The following is a 25,936-nucleotide window of genomic DNA, read 5'->3' as shown; positions in this document are numbered from 1 at the left end:
CTTGCCCATCCATCCTTCGTTCTGCCCAGCTGGTGTCCATCTGTCCATCCCCTTCCCTGTCCCCCAGATATTTCTCTCCCGTGTCCCTCTGTTCCCCCGGTGTCTCTCTGTCCCCTCAGTGTGTCCCTCTGTCCCCGCTGTGTCTCTCTGTCCCCTCAGTGTGTCCCTCTGTCCCCGGTGTCCCTCTGTCCCGCTGTGTCCCTCTGTGTCCCTCTGTCCCCCGGTGTGTCTCTCTGTCTCCTCGGTGTCCCTCTGTCCCCGCTGTGTCCCTCTGTCCCCTCAGTGTGTCCCTCTGTCCCCGCGGTGTCCCTCTGTCCCCGCTGTGTCCCTCTGTCCCCGGTGTCTCTCTGTGTCCCTCTGTCCCCGCTGTGTCCCTCTGTCCCCTCAGTGTGTCCCTCTGTCCCCGGTGTCCCTCTGTCCCGCTGTGTCCCTCTGTCCCGCTGTGTCCCTCTGTGTCCCTCTGTCCCGCTGTGTTCCTCTGTCCCCGGTGTCCCTCTGTCCCTTCAGTGTGTCCCTCTGTCCCCGCGGTGTCCCTCTGTGTCCCTCTGTCCCGGTGTGTCGCGCTCTGTCGCGATGCGGCCGCCAGGGGGCAGCCCCGCCCCGCGCGCGGGCCCGGCCCCGCCCACAGCGCCCCCTGGCGGCCGGGGCTGGGCTCTGACGGCGCGCGCCCGTGCTGAGAACAAAAGCGCGCCCCGACAGCCAATAGGAGCCCGGCTGCCGGCTCGGCCCCCGCTGATTGGCGGAGGCTCGACCAATGGCGAGGCAGCGCTGCCCGTCCGTCTGAGCCCACGTGGGGAGGAGGGGAACAGGCCCTGAGTGATCCACGCGCGATCCACCCCTGATCCAGCCCTGATCCATTCCTGATCCATTCCTGATCCACCCCCGATCCATTCCTGATCCATCCCTGATCCATCCCCGATCCATTCCTGATCCATCCCTGATCCATTCCTGATCCACTCCTGATTCAGCCCTGATCCATCCCTGATCCATTCCTGATCCATCCCTCATCCACCCCTGATCCACGCGCGATCCACTCCTGATCCAGCCCTGATCCATCCCTGATCCACCCCCAATCCGTGCTTGATCCACTCCTGATCCAGCCCTCATCCACCCCCGATCTATTCCTGATCTATTCCTGATCCACGCCCGATCCAGCCCTGATCCATCCCTGATCCACCCCTCATCCACCCCCGATCCACGCCCAATCCACCCCCAATCCACGCCCAATCCACCCCTAATCCACGCCCAATCCATGCCCGATCCGTTCCTGATCCACCCCTGATTCATCCTTGATCCATGCCCGATCCATCCCCGATCCCTCCCTATATCCCTGATCCATCCCTGATCCATAACTGGCAGTTCCAGAGATGGTTGTGGCACGAGGGAAACTGAGGCAGAGCCGAGAGCGGAGCCGGCGCCAGCAACGGTTCATATATTTATTCATAAGCCAAGTTATCCATAAAAAAGTTCCATAGTAAAAGGCCTTTACAGGAATGGCGGCTCATAAAACCTTTGTTTAACCCTTTGCTCCTTTTTTTTTTTTTTGTCCTTTTGGGTTATTTTTTTTTAATCCTGTTTTGTGGGATTTTTTTGTTTTTTAGTGTTTACACTGGAAAAGCCCCTGTACATATTTTCCGGGCAGCGGCGGCGGGACGGGCCAGCGTCCGCCGGCCCCGCGGGGTCCCCGTGGTCCCCCCGGGGTGTCCCCCCCGCGGTCACCCCCCTATTGCACTGGGGACGGCGGCGCTGGGCCCCCCGCCCGGGGCCGAGCCCCCCGCCCTGGCCCCCTCTGTACAGCGCTCCCCGCTGTCCCCGTCCCCCCAGGCTGGAGGACACAGTGCACTGAAACGACCCCCCCACCACCCCCTTCCCCGAGGATTATTATTATTTTTTTGTGATTTTTTTTTTCATCATTTTTTGTCTTTTTTTTTGTTGTCGTCATCGTCGTTGTTTTTTTTTTTTTTTCTCGCTTTTCCATAAAACTTCCCGGAAGAAATACAATATTTACAGGCAAAATAAATAGAACAACACACCTGATTTCTGCTTCACCTGCTGGCAAACAGTCAGAGGTACTAGGGAAAGTTATGGCTTGTAGGGGAGCCCCCCCCACCACGTCCCCCGATGTGTCCCCAACGTCCCCACGTCACCCTCGGCGGGGTCAGCACAGGGCGGGCACCCCGGGGGTCAGCAGGGCCGGGGCGCCCCGGGGTCAGCACAGGATGGGCACCCCGTCGGCGGTCACCAGGCGCCCCGTGGTGGGGTCGTAGGTGCCCGCCAGGTAATAGAGGTCCTGGCGGTCCTGGCAGCGGCGGCCGCGCGTCAGCTGCTCGTAGTGCTCCCGCCCCACCACCTGGCACTTGTGCGAGATGGTCTGCACGTCGTTCTCGTCCTCGTGGCACGACTGGTACAGCGCGTTCTGCGGGGACAAGGCGCCGTCACTGCCGCTGCCCGCGCTGGGGACATGGCTACCTGCTGTGGGACATGGCTACCTGCTGTGGGACATGGCCACCTGGCTGGTGACATGGCTAACTGCTGTGGGATATGGCTACCTGCTGTGGGATATGGCTACCTGCTGTGGGATACGGCTGCCTAGTGTGGGACAGGGCCACTTGTCCAGTGACAGGGCCACCTGCTCTGGGACATGGCCACCTGGCATGGCTACCTGATGTAGGTATGTGGCTACTTGACGCCTTATCTGGTTTCCACCATGTGTGGCTACATGACATGGGGCACGGCTACCTGGCATGGTGTGTGGCTACCTGACACCACACACGTGTGCCAGACATGGCAAATGGCTACTTGCCCTGGTACGTGGCTACCTCGTGTGGTACATGGCTCCCTGGCATGATACACGGCTCAACATCATGTGTGGCTACCTGACGTGTTATGTGGCTATTTGACATGATGCATGACCAAGCGACACGGTACATGGCTAGCTGCAATGGTGTGTGGCCACATGACCTGGCACGTGGCTACCTGAGCTGGCACGTGGCTCCCTGCCTGCAGAGCCAGCCCTGCCCTCACCTTGCCATCGCTCTGGCGCTTGCCCAGCTTGGTCTCCTCGGGGTGGTAGAACCACTTGACCTTGACCACCATGTTGCTGGCCCAGGACTCCCACATGCTCTCGATGCGGCCGATGTAGGGCAGGTTGGGCCGCCCGGCCGACAGGAACACGGCGCAGTCGCCCACGCGCAGCGTCTCCTTGCCCCGCACGATGGCCTTGTAGAACAGCTTCCGCGCCTTGCCCTTCATGCCGCGCCGCTGCGGGGGGACACGGCCTCAGGGCTGGCACGGGACCCCCAAACCCGCCCTGCTGGCGTGGGGACACCGCGGGGGGACGTGGAGGGCAGTGCCAGGGCAGGGGGCTCACAGAAGGAGGGACACAGCTGCTGTCACTGGCACTGCCAGCTCGAGGGACACAGCTGGTGTCACCACACCCTGTGCTGGTGTCATTGTTGGTGTCACCAGCTCCCTACGTTGGGCTGCCCATGTGCCACCAGCACCCTGCACTGGGCACCCCCATGTCACAGCTGGTGTCCCCAGCACCCTGAGCATCCAGGGCTCTCTCCTGAGCACGTGGCGCTGACACGTCCCTGTTCACCTGCACCTTGTCCCTTGCACTGACACCCAGCCGTGCCCCCTGCCGCGAGCTGTGCCTGCTCCTTCCCTCCCACACCGTGCCAAGGTGGGTGCCCACGGCGGGCGCTGTCTGTGCCACGAGCCGGCTGTGCCACGGCAGCTGCCCGTGGAGCTCCTTACCTGTGTGGGGTTCCCCGACCACCTCCAGAGCTGGCGCGCGGGCAGGAAGGCGGAGATCTTTGGCCGGTTTTCCACCGAGGGCAGGCGCTGCCGCCGGGAGAACTCTTTGGCTTTGGCGAAGCTGAGGGGATCCTTGCGCTTGAGCTTGGCCTTGGGGCCGGCGGCGGCCGCCTTGGACAGGAAGCAGCGCTGGGGCGCGGCGCCCTTGGGCCGCAGCGCGTCCGGCTGCGCCAGCAGCGCCGGCACCGGGTGCGACAGGCAGGTCTGCAGCAGCAGCGCCGAGTCCTCGTCCTCCGAGCTGTAGGAGGAATCCTCATTGTCCGAGGAGCACAGGCTGGACGTGGAGATGGAGCCAGAGCTGGACGAGGTGGAGGAGCCCGAGGAGGAGGAGGACACGGAAAGGCGCGTCATGAAGCGCGAGGGGACGTCGGCGCCGAGGCCACCCGCGTCCTCGTCCTCGTCCATGTCCGAGTAGGAGCTGTGGCAGTCGCTGTCGCAGTTCAGGGCGAAGTCCCCGTGCCCCGAGTACTTGCGCAGCGCCAGCCCCACGGGCAGCGGGTGCGTGGCCGCGCGGCCCCTGCGCTCCCGCCCGCCCAGGCCGGCGTGTCCGTAGCCGTGGCTGCCCAGCGGCCGCTCCAGCCTGGCCCCAAAGTCCTTCTCGGCCAACAGCAGCGCCTTGCACGTCTTGTTCTTGGGGGACGTCACCCCTTCGTGGTCCAGCTTGACCAGGAACTCGCTGCCTGTCGCCTTCCTGCGCCCGCTCCTGCCCACCTCGGCCTCCAGCCGCTCGGCCTTCTTGGAGCGCAGGAGCTTCTGGGCCGCCGGCAGCACCAGCCCGGCACCGGCGCCGAAGGAGCCGTAGGAGCTGGCGATGCGGCCGAAGGAGTCGGCGCCGAAGGCGTTGCCGAAGACGGGGGCGGCGAGGTGGTGGTGGTGGTGGTGCAGAGGGAAGAGGGTCTCCTTGGCCCGCAGCTTCTTGGTGCTGCCGTTGACCTGGAAGAGGTTCTGGAGCACGGCCGAGCCCTTGTTCGCCGCCTTCCGCTTGGTCTGTGCCACGGCGGCCCAGCTGAGCAGGGACCCCCCGCGCCGCCCGGCCGCGGGGTCAGCCAGCGCCGGACCCCGGCCCCCCGACAGCCCCTCCACGGCTTTGCCTGCGGAACACAGCGCTCAGGGCTCCGGAGCCACAGGAGCAGGGAAGGAGGGATGCTCTGGGGCTGATCTCCACCCCCATCGAGCCACCCCTTCCTCCAAGCCCAGTTCCTCACTTTTCTCTGCACACCAATACTCCCAGCCCCCTTAACCCCATCTTTGCATCCCAGCACCCTTCCTCACATCCCCACATCCCTCCACGAATCTGTTCCCCTGCCTAAATCCCAGCAGCTTTCCCTGCACCCCAACAGCCTTCCCCACACCCCAGCACACTTCCCCGCATCCCAGGATCCTTCCCCCATCCCAAAAACTCCTCCTCGCACCCCAGTGCCTTTCCCCCATCCCAACACCATTCCCCTCACCCCAGCCCGGCAGGGGATCCAGCTCCTTCCCCTCCATACCACTTTTCTCCTTGCCCGCCGCCTTCCTGCCGGAATTCCGGGGGGGCTGGGGGCCGTGGTCGGGGCACAGCGTGGGGGGCAGCGCCCCAGGGGTGCCCACGTCGCCACACGCCCGCTTTGCCCGCCGGCAGGAGCTGGACACCAGCAATGCCGGGGAGGGCTCGGTGCCTGCAGGGAGTGGGGGGTCAGAGCGGCCCCGTGCGCCCCCCACAGTCCCCCAAATCCCGTGATCCCACCCCGGCCTCTCACATTGGATCTTGAAGTCGGGGGGCAGCAGGCGGATGTTGGACACAGCGATGTGTCCCGTGTCCCCGTCATCGAACTCCACCAGCACGGCCTCGGCGTCCTCCTCCTCCTCATCGCTGGAGGAGCCTGCGGCACAGGGGGGTGTGGGGACGGGCAGGGACCCCCGGCACCGCCCACCCCTCCGGCTGACCCCACCCAGCCTCACCTCGCACCACATTCCCGGGGTAGAGGCACCGGGATTTCTGGCTCCAGTAGGCACAGACGCGGGTGCCGGGTGGGAGGCTCCGGCGTGACTGCGGCCGAACGTCCAGGACCTGCGGGACGCACCCTGTCAGGGTCTGCGGGGTCCGGGACCCCTCCTTGACCCCGATCCCCAATCCCCACCCTGACCCCCCACTCACTGCCTCCTGCAGCAGCTGCTCCTGTGAGTAGATGTGCTGCCGGTTCCCCCGCTCTCCCTCGATGATGATGCTGTAGCTGGGGAGGGGGCACAGGAGGGTTCAGCACCCACCTCGGTGCCCCCTCAAATGTCTGAGACCCCCCCAAACGTCTGGGAGCCCCCGGAGGCTGCACTCACATGTCAGGGGGCTGGATGGTGCGCACGCTGCCGGCGTAGAGCAGGCTGTCCTCCTTGGGGATCAGGATGTGCAGCCCGTCCCGCAGATCCTCCTTCTGGATGGCGCAGGCGTGGGGCACCCCCCGGCGTGTCCCCGCTGCCAGGCAGCCCCCCAGCTCCTCCTCCTCCTCCGAGAAGCTGCTGTTGTCGTCGAAGTCGAAGTCATCCTCCACGGTGAAGCTCTCCAGGAGTTTGCTGACGGCCCGGCCCTTGCACTGCAGGAGGAGGCTTGGGGTGGGTGGGGGGCAAAGGGGGCCGTGCCAGGGTGGGGGGCACCCCCCACGGGTCTCACCTGTTTGGTGGCCACTTTGCTCTTGACCTTGGCCAGTTTCTTGCCCTTGCTCAGGATGGTCTTGGCGCTCCGGGGAGAGAGGGCCAGAGAGAGTGCCCCATTCTTGCGCTGCACAGGGAGGTCAGGGCCGGCCAGTGACCCCTCTGTGTGAGCCCAGCCCCCCCAGGGCTCACCAGTGCCTCCCACCACCCCAGTCCCTGCACTGGTGTCCCCTCAGCTCCACCAGCACCCACAGCCTGGGTAAAACCTGCCCCCATCCCTCTGCACCCCATGGTTCCATCAGTGCCCCACAACCGCTCCCAAAAACCTGCACCCACATCTCACTGGAACACCCCAATAACCTCAGCCCCAGTCCCACCGGTGGCCCCAGCCCACGCAGATGCCACATCTCCCTGTCCCCGAGCCCAGGGGTGGCCCCACCCCACCCCTACTCACCCTGAGGGCCGCCTGCAGCCCTTTGCTCTTGCGGGTGCCCTTCTTGCCCCTCTCTCCCAGCCGAGCCCCCTCGTCCCGCGGCCCCAGCAGCCGGGGGTCGGTGCCCCCAAAGAGGCTGCCCGGGGGTCCCGGGGGGCTGGGGCCGCCGGGGCCTGGGGGCCGCAGGCTCTCCTTGGCCTTGGCTTTCAGCTTCTTCTTGCTGCCCTCGGGGCAGCCCCCTGCCTTCCGCCGGCCCGGCACCTTCTCCAGCTTCCCGGCTGCCCCCGGCTTCACCGGCCGCCGCTTGATCTTCACCTCCCCCTCGGGGCTGCCCAGGCGGCAGGGACCTGGCGGGGAGAGGGGTCAGGGCTCCCCACGGGGTGACGGCGCTCAGGGCCCCCATGGAGGTGCAGGCTTGCAGCACCTCACAGTTGCCCACCCAGTCCCAGCATGTGCCCCCGGGGTCTTTGCCCCCCTGGCATGATGAATGCCATTACCTAGCAGCCCCTGCCTTTCCTTTTTCTTCTTGGCCTTCTCGTTGGCCTCCATCTTCACCACGGAGGACGGGGAGGGCCCCAGCACAGCCACCGGCCCCGTGGGCAGTGACAGCCCCGGCTCCTCGTCCCCCTCCTCGCTGTCTGTGTCACCCTCAGGCTCATCTGCAAGGGGAGAGGACAGTGCTGAGGGACTCCTGCACCCAGGGGTGACCCCTGCACCCCCAGTGAAGAACAGCGTGAGTTGAGGCCATGTGTGGCCCCCTGGCATGAGCCACCCCTACATCTCTCCTGTCCCCCCAGACTCATGGCTGGACCCTGCACCCCTAGCTTCAACCCTGAACCCCCAGTCCCGTGCCAGACCCCAGAACCCCAATCCTGACCTTACATCCCCATCCCCAAGCCAGATCCCACATCCCTGCCCCCATCCCACACCACCTCAAAACCAGAGCCCCATCCTGCCCCTGTACCCCATTCCGGACCTCACCCCAGCACCCCCATCCTGGACCCCTCATCCCAATCCCCCACCCCAGCCCTGTGCCAGCCTTGCCTCTGAAGTGGGGGGGCTGCCGGGGACCGGGGTCCTGCCCCTGGTACTTGGAGCCCTTGGAGCCCTTGGGCCGGTTCAGCTTCTTCTGGATGCGGGCACCGGGGTTGGGGTCCCTCCGGCGGAAGGGGCTGAGCCCGGGGGGCAGCCCCTTGCCCTTCACCTTCTGCTTCAGCTGTGACACCCCATGAGTCACCACACAGGGCAGAGGACCCCCCAATGGGGGGACTCAGGGGGTGCTGGGGGTAGAACAGACCCCCCCAGACCCCATGGGACTCACCGGGGAGCCCTGGAGGCTGCCGAAGGTCCCCCCTGCCAGTTTGCTCCTCTTCTTCTGGGGCTCAGGGTCCCCCCGCAGCTCGGCACACAGCAGGGACAGGCTGGTCTTCACTGCCCTGGGGGGACACGGTGTGGGCACAAGGGACCCCTTGGGGGGGTTTTTCCACCCCTGGGTGGAATCTGCACCCCTCAGCTTCATCCTGCATCCCCCAAAAGGATCCACACCCGACCCTGGCTGGCTCCTGCACGCCCCAGCTGCCGTCTCCCTCCTCCCCCTCCCTGCCCTCTCTCGCTAACGTTTTGTGACATAAACCCTGCAGATTCATTTTCTCCCCTGGGCCAAGGGGGGACACGCGGCACCAGTCACTCACTTGACCTTGCGGCTCTCGGCCCTGCCCAGGGCACTGGAGTGTTTCCTCTTCCTGGGCCGGCCGGGCCCGCGCCGCGCCGGGCTGCGGGAGCTCTCGTCACGCCTGGAACACGGGGACACCGTCAGCAAAGCCCCCGCCACGCCAGGGACACGCCAGGGACACGCCCGGGCTCACGGCACTGCTGATCCTACCCCCCAGGCTCGGGATGGGGACAGGGACGGACGTACTCGTGGTCGTGGCGCCGCTGCAGCCTCACCAGCTCCCGCTGCTTCTCCTTGTAGCGGCGCTGGAGCTCGGCCAGGCGCATCCGCACCTCCACCTCCTGCGTGTTCAGCTGCTCCATGGCCGCCTTCAGCGGGCACACCTGGGGGGCCAGGGGGGGCTTGGGCACGGCTGGCAGCGCCAGCGGCCTCCAAGGCAGGGCTGAGACTGGGCACAGCTCGTCCCCCTTCCCGCCCCTCTGGGATTCACTCACGGCCTTGTTTTTGGGGGTCCAGGTGTACTTGCGCCGGGGCACGCGGGCGCGGGGCGGGGGGGACACGGGCAGGGGGCTGAGCGGGGGGGGGCTGCCCTCCCGCCCTGCCGCCTCCACCAGTGACCAGGCGGCCGCCACCGTGGCCAGGTTCTGCAGGTTGAAGGCCAGCAGCTCCTCATCCTCACCTGTGGGGACAGCAGGGGGTCAGCAAGGAGGGACACCCCGCAGCCCTGCAGTGGCACAGGTGGGTACAGGAGCAGACCCCCAGCTGGGACAGCCACGGTGATGTGCCCCATGTGGCCAAAGCCAACCCCGTGCCCATCCCACCACCCCACCCACAGCGAGTGGGACCCCACAGCCATCCCCTCGCCCCATGGTGTCCCCACCTGAACCCAGCACTGGGTCCTCCCCCCACGCTCCCTCCCTCCCTCAGGGCTGGGGATGTGCCAGGCTGTGTGGCCGTCCCCGCTGGGGCCCCCGGGATTCCCTGGGGAGGCCGAGCTGGGAGGGAATCCCAGCGCCTGCCTGGAGCCAGCGCTGGAGCTGAGCCCTGGCCGGGAGCGGGGCATGGCACAGCACAGCATGGCACGGCACGGCACAGCATGGCACGGCATGCAGTCCCCAGGACAAAGGGCACTGGAGAGTACTGGAAGCACCAGGGCATGCTGGGGACACTTGGGGGCACCGGGTGTCACCCACCTTCCCTGGCCAGGTCGCAGCGGCGCCGGCGCAGCTCCAGGTCGGCGAGCTCGCTGAGCAGGGCGATGCCGGGGATCCCTGAGGAGTGGGGGGCAGGCGAGGGGGGGGCCGGGGGGGGCTCCTCGGGTTCCTCCAGCGCCGGCAGCTCCCCCAGGTCGATGCCGGCGGCGATCAGCGCCTCCAGCCCACCCGAGCAGCCCTGATGTCCACCGGGGATGTCACCATCCTCCTCCTCCTCATCGCAGCTGCCCTCTGGCTCCAAGCCATCGCTGTCGCCTTCCTCCTCGTCCTCCTCCTCCTCCTCTTCCTCCTCCTCCTCCACAGTGGGGGGCAGCGGGGAGCCCCCTGCTTCGGGCACGGGGTGCTGCTGCTCCGGCTGCTCCGGCGCTCCCTGAGCCACCTCCCGGTGCCCCCCGAAGGGCTCCTCGGTGCCGCCGGCCGGCCCCGGGGGCAGCAGCAGGTGGTGGCGGTGCAGCAGCGCCCCGGGACCCTCGGCCGGGGGGTCCCGCGGGGGGGTCGGGTCCCGCAGAGCCTCGGCCGCGGGGCTGAAGGTCCGGGACTGCTCGGGCTCGGCGGGCGGGGAGCCGGCGTGCACGGGGTCGGGGTCCGCCGGCTCGGCCGAGTGCGCCGCGGGGTAGCCCACGGCGGCGGCGGGGTAGCCATACCCGGGGGGCAGGTCTGCGGGGGGCGGGCGGCGGTCAGCGGGGATGTCCCGGCTTTCCCGGGCCGCCCTCCTCCCGTTCCGCGCCCCCGCGGTCCTACCTGGCTCCAGGGGTTTGGGGTAGCGGCGCGGGGGCTGCCCCTCGCCCCGCGCGTCGTCGCCGTCGCCGCCCTTGCTGGGGGCGGGCAGGGGGCTGGCGGCGGGCGAGCGCGGGGCCACGGCGGGGCTGGCGGCGGGGCAGGCGGGTAAAGTGCAGGGGGCCGTGGGCAGCGTCACGGGGCACTTGGCCGGGTGCCGCAGGGCCGGCGAGTGGCAGCACGGGGACAGCTTGGGGGGCGCGGGGGCCGCCGAGGCCAGGCCCTTGGCCGGGGGGTTTAAGGCAACTGCTTTGTGGGAGGGTTTGAGGGGCTTCTCGGGACCCCTCTCCTCCAGCTCCAGGGGCTGCTCCTCCGGCTTCCGCTGCGGGGTACAAAGAGGGGACACGTGTCAGATCCTGCATCCCACATCCCCATCCAGCCCCATGGTCCAGTCCCTGCCCCACTGTCTGTCCCCACCCCTCAATCCTTCCCCACATCTCCCATCCCAGTCCCATAATCTACCCTCCACCACAATCTCCATCCCACCCTGCATCCTCCAGCCAGCCCCACATCCCATCCCACCCCATCCCATCCCATCCCATCCCATCCCATCCCATCCCATCCCATCCCAACCCACCCCATCCCACCCCCAGCCCCCTGGCACCTGGCCGTGCACCTGGCGCTGGATCTCGAGGGCCTGGGCTGCCCGTTGCTGCTGCTGCTGCTGCTGCTGCAGGGCATAGAGCTCCTGCTGCCGCAGGAACTGCGACCGTGGGTACACAGGGAGCTGCCCTGTGTGCTGCAGGTGGGCACCGGGACCCCGGCCCGGGTACATGGGGGGCCACAGCGACGCCTGGTCCATCACATCAGCTGCCAGCAGAGGGGGGGCAATTGGAGACCCTCTGCAGGGTCACCCCACAGACCCCAGCAGTGCCCAATTCCACTCCTGCAACACTGGCAGCATTCCCAGAACCCCAAAAGCACCTGCAAGAAACCCATGCCCCTCCCCTGCACCCCCCAAAAGTACCTCCAGGGACCTCCCACCTCCCACCCTGCACCCCCAAGGACACCCTCTCCTCTCCCTCAATCCCCCCCAGGCTCCAGGACCCCCCTCCCCAGCACAAGGTGGGGGTCTCAGGCTCACCCAGCGTGTGGGGGGTGCCGTGGGTGGGGGGCTCCGTGGGGAGGATGACGAGCTGGGCGGGGGGGTCCTGGGTGAGGGGGAACACGGGCTGCATGGCGCTGGGCATGGAGGCAGGGAAGGCAGGGGGCAGGTTCTGGTGCAGGGCGGGGTGCCCGATGCCTGTGGGGACGGGGGTCTGTCAGCACCCCACTGCTGGGGTTCAGCACCCACCCACCATCCCCCAAACCCGGCACCCACCGTAGGAGTGTCCCCCCATCCAGATGGAGGGGCTGCGGGTGCGGGGCAGCCAGTGCGTGTGTGCAGGGTGGGTGTGGGCAGCGGGGTCCCCCCCGAGCTGCCCCGCCGGCAGTGACGAGCCCCCCGTCATCATCAGATGGGGTGTCAACTCCCCGGGACACCCTCCCGATGGGTGCATCCGGGCAAACTCCACCAGGTCCTTGTTGTCCCTGCGAGAAAAGGGGACACAGTGGCATCACCCTGCCCTGGCACCCCCAGCAGCACCTCCGGGGACCCCCGCCTTCCACCCCTGCACCCCAAAAAAGCACGCACGGCACATTTCCCAGCCTTCACAGCCAGGGTGCCCCACGCCCCCCAGCAGCACCCCTGGCCCCCCATCACTCACTGGAGCAGGATGTCCCTCCCGGGCAGCCCCAGGCGCTCCTCGCACAGCCGGCCCCGCTCCTCCTCCGCCTCCAGCTCCATCAGGTGCACGGGGCGTGCGGTGCCTGCTGCCACGGGGACACCACGGTGGCATCAGCGTGGCATCGCCAGCCCCCCGCCGCCCCGGCCCCTTCCCCAGCCCTTACCTTTGACCCCAGCAGCCGCCCGCTGCCGCCCGGTGCTGCCGGCGCCACCGGTGCCGTAGGGCTCGTGGCGGCCCAGCGTGTCCTTCTGCCGTGCCACGGCCACCGCGATGCCCACGGGCGGCTGCCGCACCTCGCCCTCGGTGCCGCCGGGGCCCAGCGCCTCGTGCTCCCGGCCGCGGGCGCAGTCTGGCCGCTCCAGCTCCGGCTGACCCTTTCCCGATGGGAATTTGGCATCCTGGTGGGCGCAGCTGCCCTTGGCGCTGCCCAGCCCCACGAAGGGGGGGCCCTTCTGCCCCCCCAGCAGCGCCCCGTTGCTGTACTTGAGCAGGTTCTTCATGGCTGACACCTCGTCAGGGGCATTGGGCACCTCCTGCGCCCGCACCAGCCCCGCGCCAAAGGGGTCCAGGTAGGGCCCCCCCTTCCGCTCCTCAGCCACAGCCAGGGGGGGCCCCTGGCCCTGCACCCCCCAGGGGGGCAGGGGGTGCCCGCCGTACCCCAGGCCACCCAACTCCAGGGGCTTGCGCTTGCCCTCGGCCGCCTCCGCCTCGGGGTGCTGCTGGTGCCGGATCCGAGCCACCTTCTGGGCCGGGGGCTCCTTGGGGGGACCCTTCTCTAAAGTGCAGCAGGAGGGGCCGACGCGCACGCCCAGAGGGTCGGGCCGGGGGGCGCGGGAGCAGTCCGGGGCTGGCGGCACCTCAAAGTAGCCCTTCTCCAACCCCGCCTTGGGAGCCGGGCACCGGCCGGAGAAGGGGGCTCCTTCGGCTGCGGCCCCCCCCAGGTACTCCAGCCCCTTCAGCCGGGTGCCCGGAGCGCCCCACTCCAGCCGCCGCTCCGCCGGCCCCTCGGCCTTCAGCGGGTGGTGGAAGGGGGCACCGTAGGGCTCAGTGCCCGCCTCGGCGTGCCGCTCCTTGCCCTCCCCGCGCTCCATCCCGCCGGATTCCGCCTGGAAGGAGCGGCTCTTGTCCGTCGGGGGCCCCACCGAGGGCACCAGTGTAGCCCCGCTGAGCTTCAGTTCGCGGGCGGGGGGCTCGGGCAGCGGGCACAGCACCTCGGGGCCGGCGTGGAGCGGGAGGCAGGGGAAGGAGCCGGCGGCGGGCACGGCGTAGGACACGGCGTGGTGCAGCATCTGCCGCCGCTCCACCGCCTCGCCGTAGGGCTGGGGGGCCTCGGGGACCCCCGGCTCCCGCTCCTTGGGGGCGCAGCGGGCGGCGCGGGGCAGGGCGCTCCCGGCACAGCTGGGCAGCGCGGCGCGGGCTCCGTCCCCGTCCAGCCCCTTGGCCCCCAGCAGGCACGAGGCCAGGGGCTTGGGGCGCCCGTCGCCGGAGCCCCGCAGCGGCACCCCCTCCTTGCAGTGCCCCTCGGGCGGTACCGGCAGCACCGCCTTGTGCCGCTCCTTGGGGTCCTCCTCGGGCAGCCGCTCCTTGGGGTCCCCCTTGCCCCCCTTCTCCTTGCCCGCCAGGAAGCGCTCGTAGTCCTTGGGGGTCTTGGGGAGGGGGCCGGCGTCCCGCTCCCGGCTGCAGGAGCCGGCGGGAGGCCCGGGGGCAGCGCGGGCGATGCCGGGGAAGCCGTGGCTGGCGGGGAGCAGGGGGGGCTGTGCCGGAAGGTTCCGCAGGTAGAAGTTATCTGGAGGGGAGGGCGATGGGTGAGACCCCCCACGCAGCCCCCACCCAACCACGCCAATGAGGGGAGGAGCGGGATGAAGGGTCCATGTCCCACCCAAACAACAAAACAACAGCCCCATTAGTGCCCACCACAACCCCGTGAAAAGCAGGAGCAGGGCTGGGACCAGCACCCACCACCCCACCCGCTGCCCCAGTACCTCCTGGTCCAGTACCGAGCCCCCCACCCCTGCCAGCTGGGGACACACAGCCCCATGGGGGTCCCTGGTGGCCCCGGTACCTGCCTTTCTGGCTCTCGTAGAAACGGTGCTGGCCATAGAGCACGTTCCCATTGCCGTGGTGGTCCAGGTGGCCCATGGGCAGGAAGGTGGAGGCCAAGCTCCCAGAGAAGCGGGGGTACCCTGGGGCTGAGGATATCGAGTCAGCGGGGCTGGGGTGGCACCTGCCCCCGGCATCCCAACCTGCTCCAGCTGGGAACTCTGCAGAGCCTGTGGTCCCCTCCAGGCGGGGACCCCTCCCACCTGCTGGGAGCCGGGGAGGGGTGGAACCCCCCAGGCTCGTGTCGGCAGTGGCCGTGCTTGGCTCAGCTCGGCACGGCTCGGGCGGGCTGTCCGTCAGCCGCGTGCGCTGCCCGTCCCCGTCCCCCTGTGCCCCCCCGGAACGCCGGGAGCCAGCTGGCAGCCGGTCAAACTACCAGCCGGGCCGGCTGCCAGGGCCCCGCGCCAGCACCGCCGCCCCGCTCCCGCTCCTCCGGCGGGACGGAGCCGCCAGCGCACGGGGGGGCACGGGGACTCGGTTTAACCAGGGCTGTCCCGGGGGTCCCCACGTTGTCACCTGCCCCAGCACGGACATCTCTGTCTGGGTTCATCATCACCAGTGACACGAGGTGGCTCAGCAGCCCTGCATGAGCCTCTCTGGCCACCCTGAACCCCAACTGCGGGGTCTAAGCCTGGTCCCCGTGGATGCCCAGGGTGTCGTGGGGCACGATGGTGGCCAAACCCACCCTCATCACCCAGAAGCTGCTGACCCAGGGGGTTTGGATGCCATACACGTGGGCACTGGCACTGGACAGAGCCATGAGTGCCTCCGGCCACCCCGACCCACAGCCCATCCCCATCCCGGTGCCCACTCACCTTCATGGGAGTGGGAGAACCAGATCTGGGAGGTGCCGGAGTGGGGCCCGCAGAAGGCTGGTTCTGGGGGGGAGGCGGTGGGGCCGGCAGGGTGGCTGGGCCCCCCCGAGCCCAGGCTGCCACTCAGGAAGCCCCCCATGAAGGAGGAGGGGGGGGCACTCCCCATCAGGCTGCTGCCAGCTGCAGGGAGAGGGCACAGTCAGGGGGGCCTGAGGACAGTCATGGGGGGCTGTGCAGGCCCTGTTCATGCAAGCCAACACACCACACTCCCTTGGCTGCCACGGGGCTGTGCCACCCATGCCACGCTGGTCCATCCCCTGGGCACACACGGTCCTCGGGCACACACGGCCCTCTTGCCACCTGTGTCCCTCGTGTGACTGTGTCCCTTGTGCACACCCAGCCCCTGTGCACACACGTCCCTCGCATTATCATGTCCCTCATGTCATCCTGTCCCTCATGCTCACACCCATCGCGTTACCATGACCCTCATGTCACCCTGTCCCTTGTGCACGTGCTGTCTGTGCACATCCCTGTGAGCCCCCACGTCCCCTGTGTGGTCACACTCCTCATGTCCCTCACACCCCCAGCCCCACGGGGCTCAGATGTGCCCCAGAGTGTGCGAGGCCCAGCAGAGCCGTGCAAGGGGCATCACAGCCCTGCCCTGTGCGTGCCCTAAGCACACACACATGTTTGCCAGCACATGGGAGGCTCTGCACATGCGTGTGGCTCCCCACGCTGCTGCTCCCCCCCAGGGGACACCGGCTGCTCCCAGTGCCAGGACAATCCCAAGCTCCAGGGACATGGGCTGTGCCGGGCCATGTGTGTGCACATGTGTGCGAGTGCAAGGAGGGGGGACAGCCCTGGCCCTGACCCTGCTGCCTCCCCCGCAGCCGGGGGGGCCCCTAGCACCCTTGGGGAGGTCCATGGCCGGCACTCCCCATCCCGCCCCCCATCCCGCTCCCATCCTGGCCAAGCCGTGAGATCATGGTGGAAACTTCGGAGCTGGTGGCCAGCGGCCGGGCGGGGGGAGCCAGGATGGGGGAGCAGCTGCCCCTCACCGTGTGGCCCCACTCCCCATGTCCGTGTGTGCCAGAGCGGCCGTGGCACGGCTCGGCACGGCTCAGCACGGCTCGGCACGCGTGGCGTGGCGCGGAGCGCGGGCTGGCTGCCCGCCCGGCCGGGGCAGGAAGCGATGCTTTGCTCTCTAAGCCGGCCCACGCTCCCCGGCTAATCCCACCGGGATGCCTCTGGGATGAGTGTCGGGATGTGGTTTCAGGCAGCTTCGCTCCTTCCTCCGTGGCGAGGCCGAGCCGGGCAGGGCCGCGTGGGCCGGGGGCACGGCCGCATCCCACCCGCAGCCCTGGGAACCGGACACGCACCGGGAGGGGTGGGCACATCCCGCTGTGCCAGTGCGTCCCGAGGGATCCCTGCCCGGTGCTGCCCGCAGCAAACCCACCCTGTGCCCCACAGCCCCGGCCGCGCCGGGGGACCCCGCGCGGGCGTGGAGCCGGCAGCGTGCCGGGCGGCCGTGCCGGGCGGAAAGCCGAGGTTTCCAGAACAAGACTTTTCTGGAAGCTGTAAAACGGGCTGGAAAAAAATAACCCCTCACCGCGCCCCGGTGGCGGCGGGGCCGGGGGGTCCCTGGGGGCCTGCGGGGCCGCCGCTCCCCACCGCCCACCCGCTGACTCACGGGTCCCCCGGTGCGCTGGCCAAGTGGCCAGCACTGCCCATCCCACATTGCCACTCGCCACGGCCCCCTGCGCACCCTGCTCTGCCACGCTTGGCACTGAGCAGGGGCAGGGAGCAGCCCCCTGGTTCTGCCCCTCCAGCCACGGTGATGGCGAGGACAGGACAGGGACGGGTCACTGAGGACGTGCACAACTCGGGTCACTGATAAGCCACCAGCACTGGAGCAGCCCGTGCTGCCTGAGACCGGGCACAACTTGTGTCACTGATGAGCCGGCAGTGCCGGTGGCTCCCCGTGCCAGGACGGGCACAGCACCGTGGGGCTGGCTGCCAGCACGGGACAGATGGGCTGCGGGGTCCCAGCCCGGCCCCCCCGGCCACCCCCCGGCAGCGTCACCCTGGGAACTCCCTGGCTGGGCTCCCCGAGGCCGGTGCAGTGACTCAGCCCTGCCGGCATCGCTCCCGGCTCCGGCACGAAATTTCCCTTGGCTCCGAATCCGCAGAGGGCCACACGTGTGACAAGTGTGCCGGGTCTCAGCAAGGCCACACTTACAGCGCTGAGAGGGGTGGGGGGCACTGGGGACACTCAGGAGGGGGCAACAAGAGGTGCTCCCCTCCCTCCAGCTGCTCCTCGCCCCCGCTCCAAGTGCGGCGCAGATGGGAATGTGTTGGGAAGGCAGAAAGTTTCAGGGCCAGCACGTGGAGGGGGGGCCACGGTCCTGGGGGGGTTCAGCCCACGGCTGCTCTGGGATCCCCAAGGCAGTGACAGACCGCAGCGGTGGCAGGGGGGACGTGCGCAGGGTTGGGTTTCTCCCTCGGCTATTTTGGGGCTGGAACATTCCTAATGGAGCTGGGGCTACGGGCAGAGGGCCGGGAGCTGGCAGGGACCCTGGCAGGGCCAGCCCAGGCCCCCCTAAGCGGGCAGGGGGTGGTGGGCAGCCCCCCACGTGCTTCACAAGCCACACGGCCCCTTTAAAAATTTGGCAAACAGGGAATAAACAGGCCCTGGCTCCCTCGGTGCTGTAATTCCAACTGAATCCATATTGTTACGGCACTAAATGAACGCTGCAACAGTGAAATGCTGCCGGAACGTGCCCGATGGGCCAGGAGGGTGATCCCAGGGCTGTTCAACGGGTTATCCCCTCTGGAATGCCACTGGCAGCTGTGCTGGCCACAGCCACTGCACACTCAGCACTTACACACTCACAGGGATCGTGCGTGCAAAGGGCTCACGAGGGTGGTGGGCTCTCCTGGCACAGCTGGAAAACACTCCTGGCACAGCTGGAAAAAGCTGTCACATGGGTGCCATGCACGTGGAGCCTTCCCAGGAACCCTCCAAAATGTGTGCCCAAGGGCACCCTCTGTGCAGTTCCTGTCAATGTCACACGAGTGGGTCCTGCGGGGGGAGGACTCATCCACCCCTGCTTCCCCCAGGGCTGGGAGACCCCAGCACCCACCAGGGTCTGAGCCTGCCCTGGGGTGATGCTGTAGGCCAGTCAGGGCACAGACAGGGCTGGGGGTTCTGAGGAGCCAGGGGTACCCAGAGTGGTCCCCAAATTCTCTGTAGAGCCCATCCACCCCCCACTGTTCCCTGGGCAGTGCCAGGGGCTGGTGGCAGCTGCTCATCCCCCAGGGCCTGGCACGTGGCAACATCTCTGCCTGGACCAGCTCATGACTAAGGAACAGTGGAACCACTCGGGGATGACTCTGTGGGAGCCGGGGAAATTCTGCGGGATCCAGGGTTCTGCACATCCCGCTGCTCCCCCCGGCGCCTCGTGGCTACCAAGGAGCAGCCCAGCTAATCTCCAGATCTGGTTTAACTTTGACACTTACTTTGGCAATGCGCCGCACGGGGGGCTGGGGGGAGCAGGGAGCCCCCGCGCCGGAGCTGCGCCGTGGCCTCCAGCCCCTCGTCGGATCCCGTCTCCAGGGAAGCAGCAATGCAGAGCGGCTGCAGCGCTGGCACCCGGCCCTGTGTCACCACCCAGCCAGGGGCACCGTCCCCACCTGCCTCCCACCAGCACCACCCAAATCCCCCCTCAAAGCCATGCCAGGAACGCCCAGCGCCCAGCCTGCAGCACAGTCCAGGGAGGGCACAGGTGTGGGAGCACATCCAGCCGAGTCACGGCTGCTGGGATGCACCGGGACCTGCACTGTCATGGCCAGGCTGCGTGCCAGCACCAGGACACACACCGGCACTGCCAGGCTGCGGGGCAGCGCTGGGATTCACACCGGGATGCACACCGGGATTCACACCCACTCCTCCAGGGTCAAGCCACCCGCCGGAACAGCCGCACTACTCCCGGCCGAGGGCTCGGCCACGGTGACACAGCCCGGCACAGCCACAACTCTCCACCAGTCCACAAAAACATCCGAAGGGCAAAAATTGCAGCCAGGCCCCAGCGTGGCTCAGACCAGCCCCTGCCAGAGTGTCCCACCCCCTGTTTGTGGTGCAGGCACCGGGACACCCGGCCCTGCTCAGCACGGGGTGTGTGTGCCATGGCAATGGGACACACTACAATTGGGGTGCAGGGGCTGCACCCCACCTGGGGGTGCTCTGCTTGCTCCGGGAGTCTCCATCCCCCCATCCCCGGGCAGTGCCGGCACCCCGAGCCCGGTGCCATCACCCACCCGGTGCCGGTGCCAAACCCGACGCCAGCCGGAGCGTTCGGTTCCAAGAACGCGCGGCCCTGAGTTACGGCTTTAATAAACCCAAGGAAAACAGTTTTATCTCCCGTTCCCAGGGCGGCCGCCGGGCCCGGCAAAGGCTCCTGGGAGGTGTAGTCCGGCCCCACGCCGGGAGCCATTTGGGGGAGCGCGGCCGAAGCCCCCCCGGCGCCGCCGCGCCCCGCGGGTGCCGCACCGGCATCGCCCCGCCACGGCCACCCGCGGGCCGGCTCCGTGCGCAGGCTGGGGTAATTATCAATCATCGCCGTTAATTACCGCGCCACGCTGCCACGGCTGCCGGCACCGCCATGCCGGGGGGACAGGGGGTGCTGGGGATGGGGACCCCCCTCCCGCCGGCCGCTGAATTATCCGGTTTATCCGCCCCAGCAGCGTTCCGGCCGGTCGGAGCCTCAGAGCGCAGCTCGCTGGGAAGCGCTCCGGCTGCGCCGGCCCTGCCAAAGCCGGAATATTTTTAGCTCGTTCTGTTGTTGGGTTTGGCTTCTCTGTTTGGTTTTTTTTTTTTTTTTTTTGGTTTTGGGCTTTTTTTTTTTTTTAATTTTTTTTTCGGCGCGTTTCTGCCGGGGTATTTTTAGCCCGATCCATGTTATTTTAACAACCTCCGGTGCGTTCGGGCTCCCATGTGTCGCCCAGGCCCCGGCGGGTGTGAGGGTCCTGCACGGGGACGCCGCCGCGGCGGGAAGCCGGAGGGAAGCCCGAGGGAAGACAGAAGCACCCCGGCGCTGGCGTCCCTCCGGGATCCCCCGCGTGGTCACCGGAGAGCAGCCGAGCCCCCACCCCCTATCCCCCATCCCGGGGCCGGGCTCCAAGCCCCCATCCGCACTCCTCACCCAACAAAGCTGGGGGAAGCCAGGGTGGCCCCCGAGCCCCGCGGTGGTCCCGGCAGCGGGGCCGGCGGCACAAAGCGAAACCGCCCCGGCCGCGGGCCCGATCCGGCGCCGCCTCCCCGGCACCCCCCGGTGCCCCCCGCTTTCACCTCCTTCCAAGAACCCCCACCGCTGCCACCCCCCCGCGCCGGCCCGGCCGTGCCCCCCGCCCTAATCCACGCACTAATTGTAATCCCATTAAAGCAGATATAATTTTATTAGTATTCACAGCTCATCAAGGCGGCGACAATAACCGGCGCTGCCGCCGTGCCGCGGCCAGACAACCGCCCGCGCCGGCGGGAAGCGGGGGGCCCCGGGGCCGCGCCGGCACACGGCTCCCGCTCCGGCTCCGTCCCGGAGCTCGGCAGCGGCTCGGGGCTCCCCGCCGGCTGCGCCTTCAAAGCGCAGCGAACCCCGGTTTGGGCGCTGTGCACCCCGGTTCAGCCGTGCCCGTCCCCACCGAGCACATGCCGCAGACAAAGCCGCGCGGGCGGCTCGCCGCGGCCGCCGGCTCCGCTGACCCCGCGCCGGTGCTGCTGGCCGTGCCCAGCTCGGCCGTGTGCCCTGCTTTGTCCAGCTCCGGCAGCTGCCGCGGCGAACACGCGCCGCGAACCCCTTCGCACCCTGACACTTCGGCGCCGAATATCGAGCCCGGGCTCGGTGACCTTCCACCGCCGCCCCTCGGCCCCGCGCATAACGGCCTCCCTGTCCCGGCACCGGGATCTCGCCGGCGCAGCCCGGGGCCGCGCTACTCCCGCGCCGGCGGAGCGGCTGGCTCGGGGGATGTCCCCCGTGTGTGTGTGTCCTCACCCCAAAAGCACCGGGCGCGGTGACAGCGAGGTCGGCACAAAGGGAGGCCGAGCTCCCGGGGCCGTGCCGAGCTCCCGGGGCCGCGCCGAGCCTTCCAACCCTTCCCGGCCCCCCACACCGCGGGCGCCGCGACCCCCTCTGACCTGTGTGCGTGGCCATGGAGATGGGCGCCGGGAAGTACTTGGTGGGCTGGAAGTGTCCGGGGGGCTGCACGGCCCCGTGCGCCGACCCCGCCACGCGCCCCGAGCCGTGCCGGTGGCCCAGGCTGCCCCGCTCCGACAGCAGCCGCGGCGGGGGCGCGAACTCACGGCCGTCCATGCCGGGGGCACCCACCCGCGGGGGGCTCGGCGGGACCCCGACACGGCTGGTGGGCGATGCTCAGCGCCGCGCCGGGCCGGCTCGGCGGGCGTCGTGCCGCGCTCCGCGCCGGGGCTGTCGGTTCATCCTCCGCTCCTGGCACCGGGAGAGAAAGCAGAGAGTGAGAGCGCAGCCGGGGTGGGGGTACGGCCATCGCTGCACCCCAGAGCCCCCGCACTCCGCTCGCCCTTGCCCCGGTACACAGCCCGCTTGCTGTGCGGTTCGCAGGGCCCCGGGTTCCCCGGTACCACCGGCGCACGGTGCCCGCTCTCTACCAGCCCCGGAGCACGGCCTCCCCTTTCCCCAGCGCTCCCCGTTCATGATCCCCGGTCTCCTCAGCGCACAGCCCCCCCACTCCTTGTTCCCGGTGCTCCCGGGGAGCAGCTCCCCCTCTATCCAGTGCTCCCGGTTCCCATCCCCGGTTGCCCGGAGCCCGGGCCCGGTTCCCCCTGCTCCGACCCTTTCTGGCCGCTGCTCGGGTTCCGGTTTCCCGGCGCTCGGTTCTTTTATCTCTCACGGTTCACCGACCGTATCTCCCTGGGGCTCGGCCCCGCTCGCCCTCGGCTTCCCCGCTTCCCGTTGTCTCCCCGGTGCTCGGCGCCTCCCTCGCCGCGGTTCCCCGGTTTCCTTCCTCCCCCAGCCCCGGTTCCTCGGTGTTTCCCCGTCTTCCCTCCAGCCCGGTTCCCCCAGCCCCGTTCCCCGAGATCACCCGCTGTCCTGACCCTCCTCTCCCCGGTTCCCCGGTCCGTCCCCGGCGCCCTGCCCCGCTCTCCCGGTATTTCCCCGGTCTCCCGGCCGCGGTTCCCGGTCTCCGCCGGTGCCCGGCCGCGGCTCCCGCCCGCCGGGTCATTGTTCTGGCAGCGCCGGGGCCGGGGGGCCCGATCCGGCGGGGGGAGCCGGGCACGGGCCGGGCGGCGGCGAACAAAGGGGAACGGGCGGCGAGCGCGGCCGGGGGGCGCGGGGGGCCCGGCCGGGGCCCGGGGGAAGCGGCGGGGCGAGCCCCGGGGGAAGAAACGCGGGCCGGGAACAAAACGTGTGTATTTCCTTAAATAAAGCTGAGGAAAATACGTGAAAAAGGTTGTTTTGCTTCCTTTTTTTTTTTTTTTGAGATTAAAAAAACAAATGCAAAGCGAAAAAAATAATGGGAAATAATTGAAAGGTAAAAATTTTTAAAGCAAAAAAATTGAAGGCAAAAAGGGCTCCATGCAGAAATGTTTGAAGGCGCAAACGGTTTAGTGAAGCAGCGTTTGATGAGCAAATGATGAAATGAACAAATGTTTTCACGCACAAAATTTTAATGAACAAAATTTTAAGGAGAAGCGTTTTGAAGCGACGGGTTTTAAGGGGAAAATATTTTAATATAAAGAGATGAAAGGGAAAATATGTTTTAATGGGAAAAGATAAAGGGGAAAATATTTTGGTGGAAAGAGATACAGGGAAAAATATTTTTGGGGGAAAAAAGATGAAGAGAAAAAATATTTTTGTAGGAAAAAGACGAACGTAGAAAATATTTCGATGCCGGAAGGATGCAAATAAATATTTACGTGCAAACAAATAAAGCAAAAAAATAAATAATAGGGTTAAAAAAAAAAAAGAAAAAAAAGGAAATTTGCAAAAAATAAATTGACAAAAAAGCAAAATAATTAGCGCCTAAAAATTTAAAACGTATTAAATTCAAGTAGGCAAAGAAAAAAAAAAAACATAATGCCCAAAAAACAAATAAAAATAATGCCGAAAACGCAATTTGAAAGAAAAAAATTAACGCCCAAAAACCCAAAATAAATAACGCCAAAAAAAATTGTTAAGGCGTAAAAAAAAAAAAAAAGAAAAAAAAAAAAAAAAAAGAAACAACAATAACCCCGGAGCGCCCGAAATTAAAATAACCCCCAAACAACAACAACAACAACAACAAAAAAAAAACCCACCCGCGGATCGCAGTTACTTACCGGAGGGGCGTTCCGCGCGCGGGGCGAGTGCGGTCCCGTGGCGGGGGTGCGCAGCGTGCTCCTGCCGGTGCCCGTGCACTGCCCATGCACCGGCTGCTCCTGCAGCAAAGGGAACCGGGGGGTGTGTGGTTGGGGGGGGGGGGGGGGGGGGGGGGGAGGGAAGGGGGGGGGGTGGGAAAAGGCGGGGGGGGGGTGGGGGGACCCCGCCGCGCCTCCCGCTCACGCCGCGCGTTCTCCGCCGGGGCGGGCGCGCCCCGCATGCTAATGAGCGCGTGCCCCGCGCGCGCGCCCCCTCGCTGATTGGCCGCCGCGCGGCGCTCGCGCCCCGCCGGCCATTGATCCCCCCCTCCCCTCCCACAACCCGCGCCCTCCCCCCGGCTCCATTCTTCCTCCGGCGCGCGCGCCGCGCGTCAAGCGAGCGCCGCTCGCGATTGGCTGGCGGGTAGCCAGCGCTCCTGCCAATCAGCGCGCGGAGAGCGGCGCGGAACGGCGGCGCCTAATTCAAGCCCGGCGGATGAATGGGGAGGAGGGAGCGGCGCGCAGGCGCGGTGCGCGCTCGGGGCGGAGGGGTGGGGGGGGAAATCGCATTGCTGCGCGCCCCCCGCCGCAGCGCGCGGGCCCCCCCCGCGCTCTGATTGGCTGGCGCCGCGCCAGCCCGCTGTCAATCACGCAGTGTAAACAAGGCGCTGATTGGCCTGTGCCGCGGGCGGTTTCAAGGCGCCCCCCCGGGGGGGACACGCGCGGCGGGGGCGGTTTCGAGGCCCCCCCGCGCACACCCCGGAGCGCCCCGGGCCGGAGCGAGCGGGATCAAAGAGCGGCGAGCGCGGAACGGGCCGCGGGCAGCGCCCGGCGCAGGTCCGGGGCTGCCGGGACGGGGGCCGCAGGGCTCGGGGGCCCTGCGAGGCGCGGAGCGAAGCGTTGGGGGCGTGCGGTGAAAGGGGGTGTGCAATAAGTGCGGTCGTTGGGGGGCTGTGCGGTGTGAGAGGGTACAATAATGGGGGGAGCGCGCAGAGCAAGCGGGACGTGCAGTGGGGGGAGTTGTGATTGGGGGGCTGTGCAGGGTGAGGGGTACAATGCGGGGGGCCGTGCAGAGCAGAAAGGGGGGCTGTGCAGTGTTGGGGGGCTGTGCAGTGAGGGGCTGCGATGTGTGGGGGCTGTGCAATGTGGGGTGGCATGCAGAGCAGGGTGGGGGGTGTGCAGAGTTAGGGGGCTCCTGTGGGGTGGTTCAGGGTTGGGGACCCTGCGAGGCTGAGGGATGTGCATTGAAATGTTGGGGGGCTGTGCATGGTCCGGGGGCTGTGCAGAGCAGCGTGTGGGGCTGTGCAGAGCAGCATGTGGGGCTGTGCAGTGTGTGGGGCTGTGCAGTGTGTGGGGCTGTGCATGGTCAGGGGGCTGTGCAGAGCAGCGTGTGGGGCTGTGCAGCGTGTGGGGCTGTGCAGTGTGGGAAGGGGGCAACGTGGGAGGGGACAGAGCCAGCGGAGGGGCTGTGTGATGTGGGGGGCTCCGCAGGGCGAGGGGAGCCCGTACGGTACCAGGGACCACACAGTGGGAACGGGAGCAGGAGCAGCACCGGGGGGTACCGGCAGCAGAGGCCTGGCAGCAGCTGCCACCGGGGTCCCTGCCGGGACGCTGCGGGGTTTGGGGTTTTTTTCTGATTTTGCAATAAAAGGGTGTAATTGATTGAAAACACTGAAATAAATCCCAATCACTCGTAACCACGATTAGATTACGGCGGGCGATTCATTACGCGGGACGGCAATCGAGTTAGGAGGGAGCAGCCGGGGGCTGCGGGGACCCTCCGGCACCGCACGGACACGGCACGGGGACAGACGGACAAGGACAGCCGGGAACAGGCGGCCGCACCGCGGGGCACGGCCCGGCACAGGCGCTGGTGCAGCGGGACGTGCGGCTGCGGCACAGAGCCGTGCCCAGGGACACGCCAAGGGACACACGGACACGGAAGGACACGGGATGGCACCGGCAGCGCGGAGGCACCGCACGGCCAGCCTCCATGTCCTGAGGCCTGTCGGATCCCTGTCCTCGTGGGAAAGGCCGGGAAAGGGCCCTTATGGATTATCCCAGTGCATGGAGTTGGTGCTGAACGGGAGCGCGGTGCAGATCCCGGTGTGCGGGTACACAATGTGCGGCCACCGGTGGTCTGGGAGTGCTGGGAAAGAGTTTCCTGACTGAGAAAGAAAACCAAAAAAACCTCACAAAAAGCAGCTCTCAGGTCCTTCCTTCCCACAGTGACGCCAGCAGGAGTGGGAGTGGGAAGGGGCTGGGGGAACCCCTGGTGCTGGGTGGGAAGGGGTTGAGTCCGGGGGTTGTGGAGCACCAGGGTTTGTGTCCCTGGGCACAGTGGGCAGAGCCCCTGTGGGTAAGCATCAAAGCTGGGCAAGCCCCT

General features: G+C 67.5%; 1 protein-coding gene across 6 annotated transcripts; it reads right to left on the bottom strand.

Annotated features, from left to right (window-relative positions):
- Nucleotides 1-1,422: 1,422 nt before the first annotated feature.
- BAHCC1 (BAH domain and coiled-coil containing 1) lies at nucleotides 1,423-23,663 on the bottom strand. Of its 6 annotated transcripts, none has more exons than XM_063409371.1 (27): nucleotides 23,533-23,663; nucleotides 21,373-21,682; nucleotides 15,183-15,362; nucleotides 14,334-14,456; nucleotides 12,431-14,053; nucleotides 12,247-12,352; nucleotides 11,862-12,070; nucleotides 11,625-11,783; nucleotides 11,145-11,350; nucleotides 10,505-10,862; nucleotides 9,743-10,420; nucleotides 9,044-9,228; nucleotides 8,796-8,932; nucleotides 8,569-8,670; nucleotides 8,199-8,313; nucleotides 7,922-8,093; nucleotides 7,375-7,536; nucleotides 6,899-7,224; nucleotides 6,464-6,571; nucleotides 6,133-6,386; nucleotides 5,957-6,032; nucleotides 5,761-5,869; nucleotides 5,559-5,681; nucleotides 5,310-5,477; nucleotides 3,760-4,910; nucleotides 3,025-3,261; nucleotides 1,423-2,416 (listed from the first exon to the last, which is right to left on the bottom strand). In XM_063409371.1, the coding sequence occupies exons 2-27, from the start codon at nucleotides 21,545-21,547 to the stop codon at nucleotides 2,210-2,212; spliced, it is 7,449 nt and encodes a 2,482-aa protein (XP_063265441.1). In that variant the 5' UTR covers nucleotides 21,548-21,682; nucleotides 23,533-23,663; the 3' UTR covers nucleotides 1,423-2,209. The 6 variants fall into 6 exon arrangements, with proteins under 6 accessions (XP_063265441.1, XP_063265447.1, XP_063265446.1 ...); XM_063409377.1 differs by having other exon boundaries at nucleotides 11,157-11,350; XM_063409376.1 differs by having other exon boundaries at nucleotides 12,247-12,349.
- Nucleotides 23,664-25,936: the final 2,273 nt, after the last annotated feature.

The sequence above is a fragment of the Prinia subflava genome, chromosome 12, assembly GCF_021018805.1.
Source record: "Prinia subflava isolate CZ2003 ecotype Zambia chromosome 12, Cam_Psub_1.2, whole genome shotgun sequence".
Classification (NCBI taxonomy): domain Eukaryota; kingdom Metazoa; phylum Chordata; class Aves; order Passeriformes; family Cisticolidae; genus Prinia; species Prinia subflava.
The sequence above is the reverse complement of the archived record's forward strand: the minus strand, read 5'-3'. Positions and strand labels throughout refer to the sequence as shown.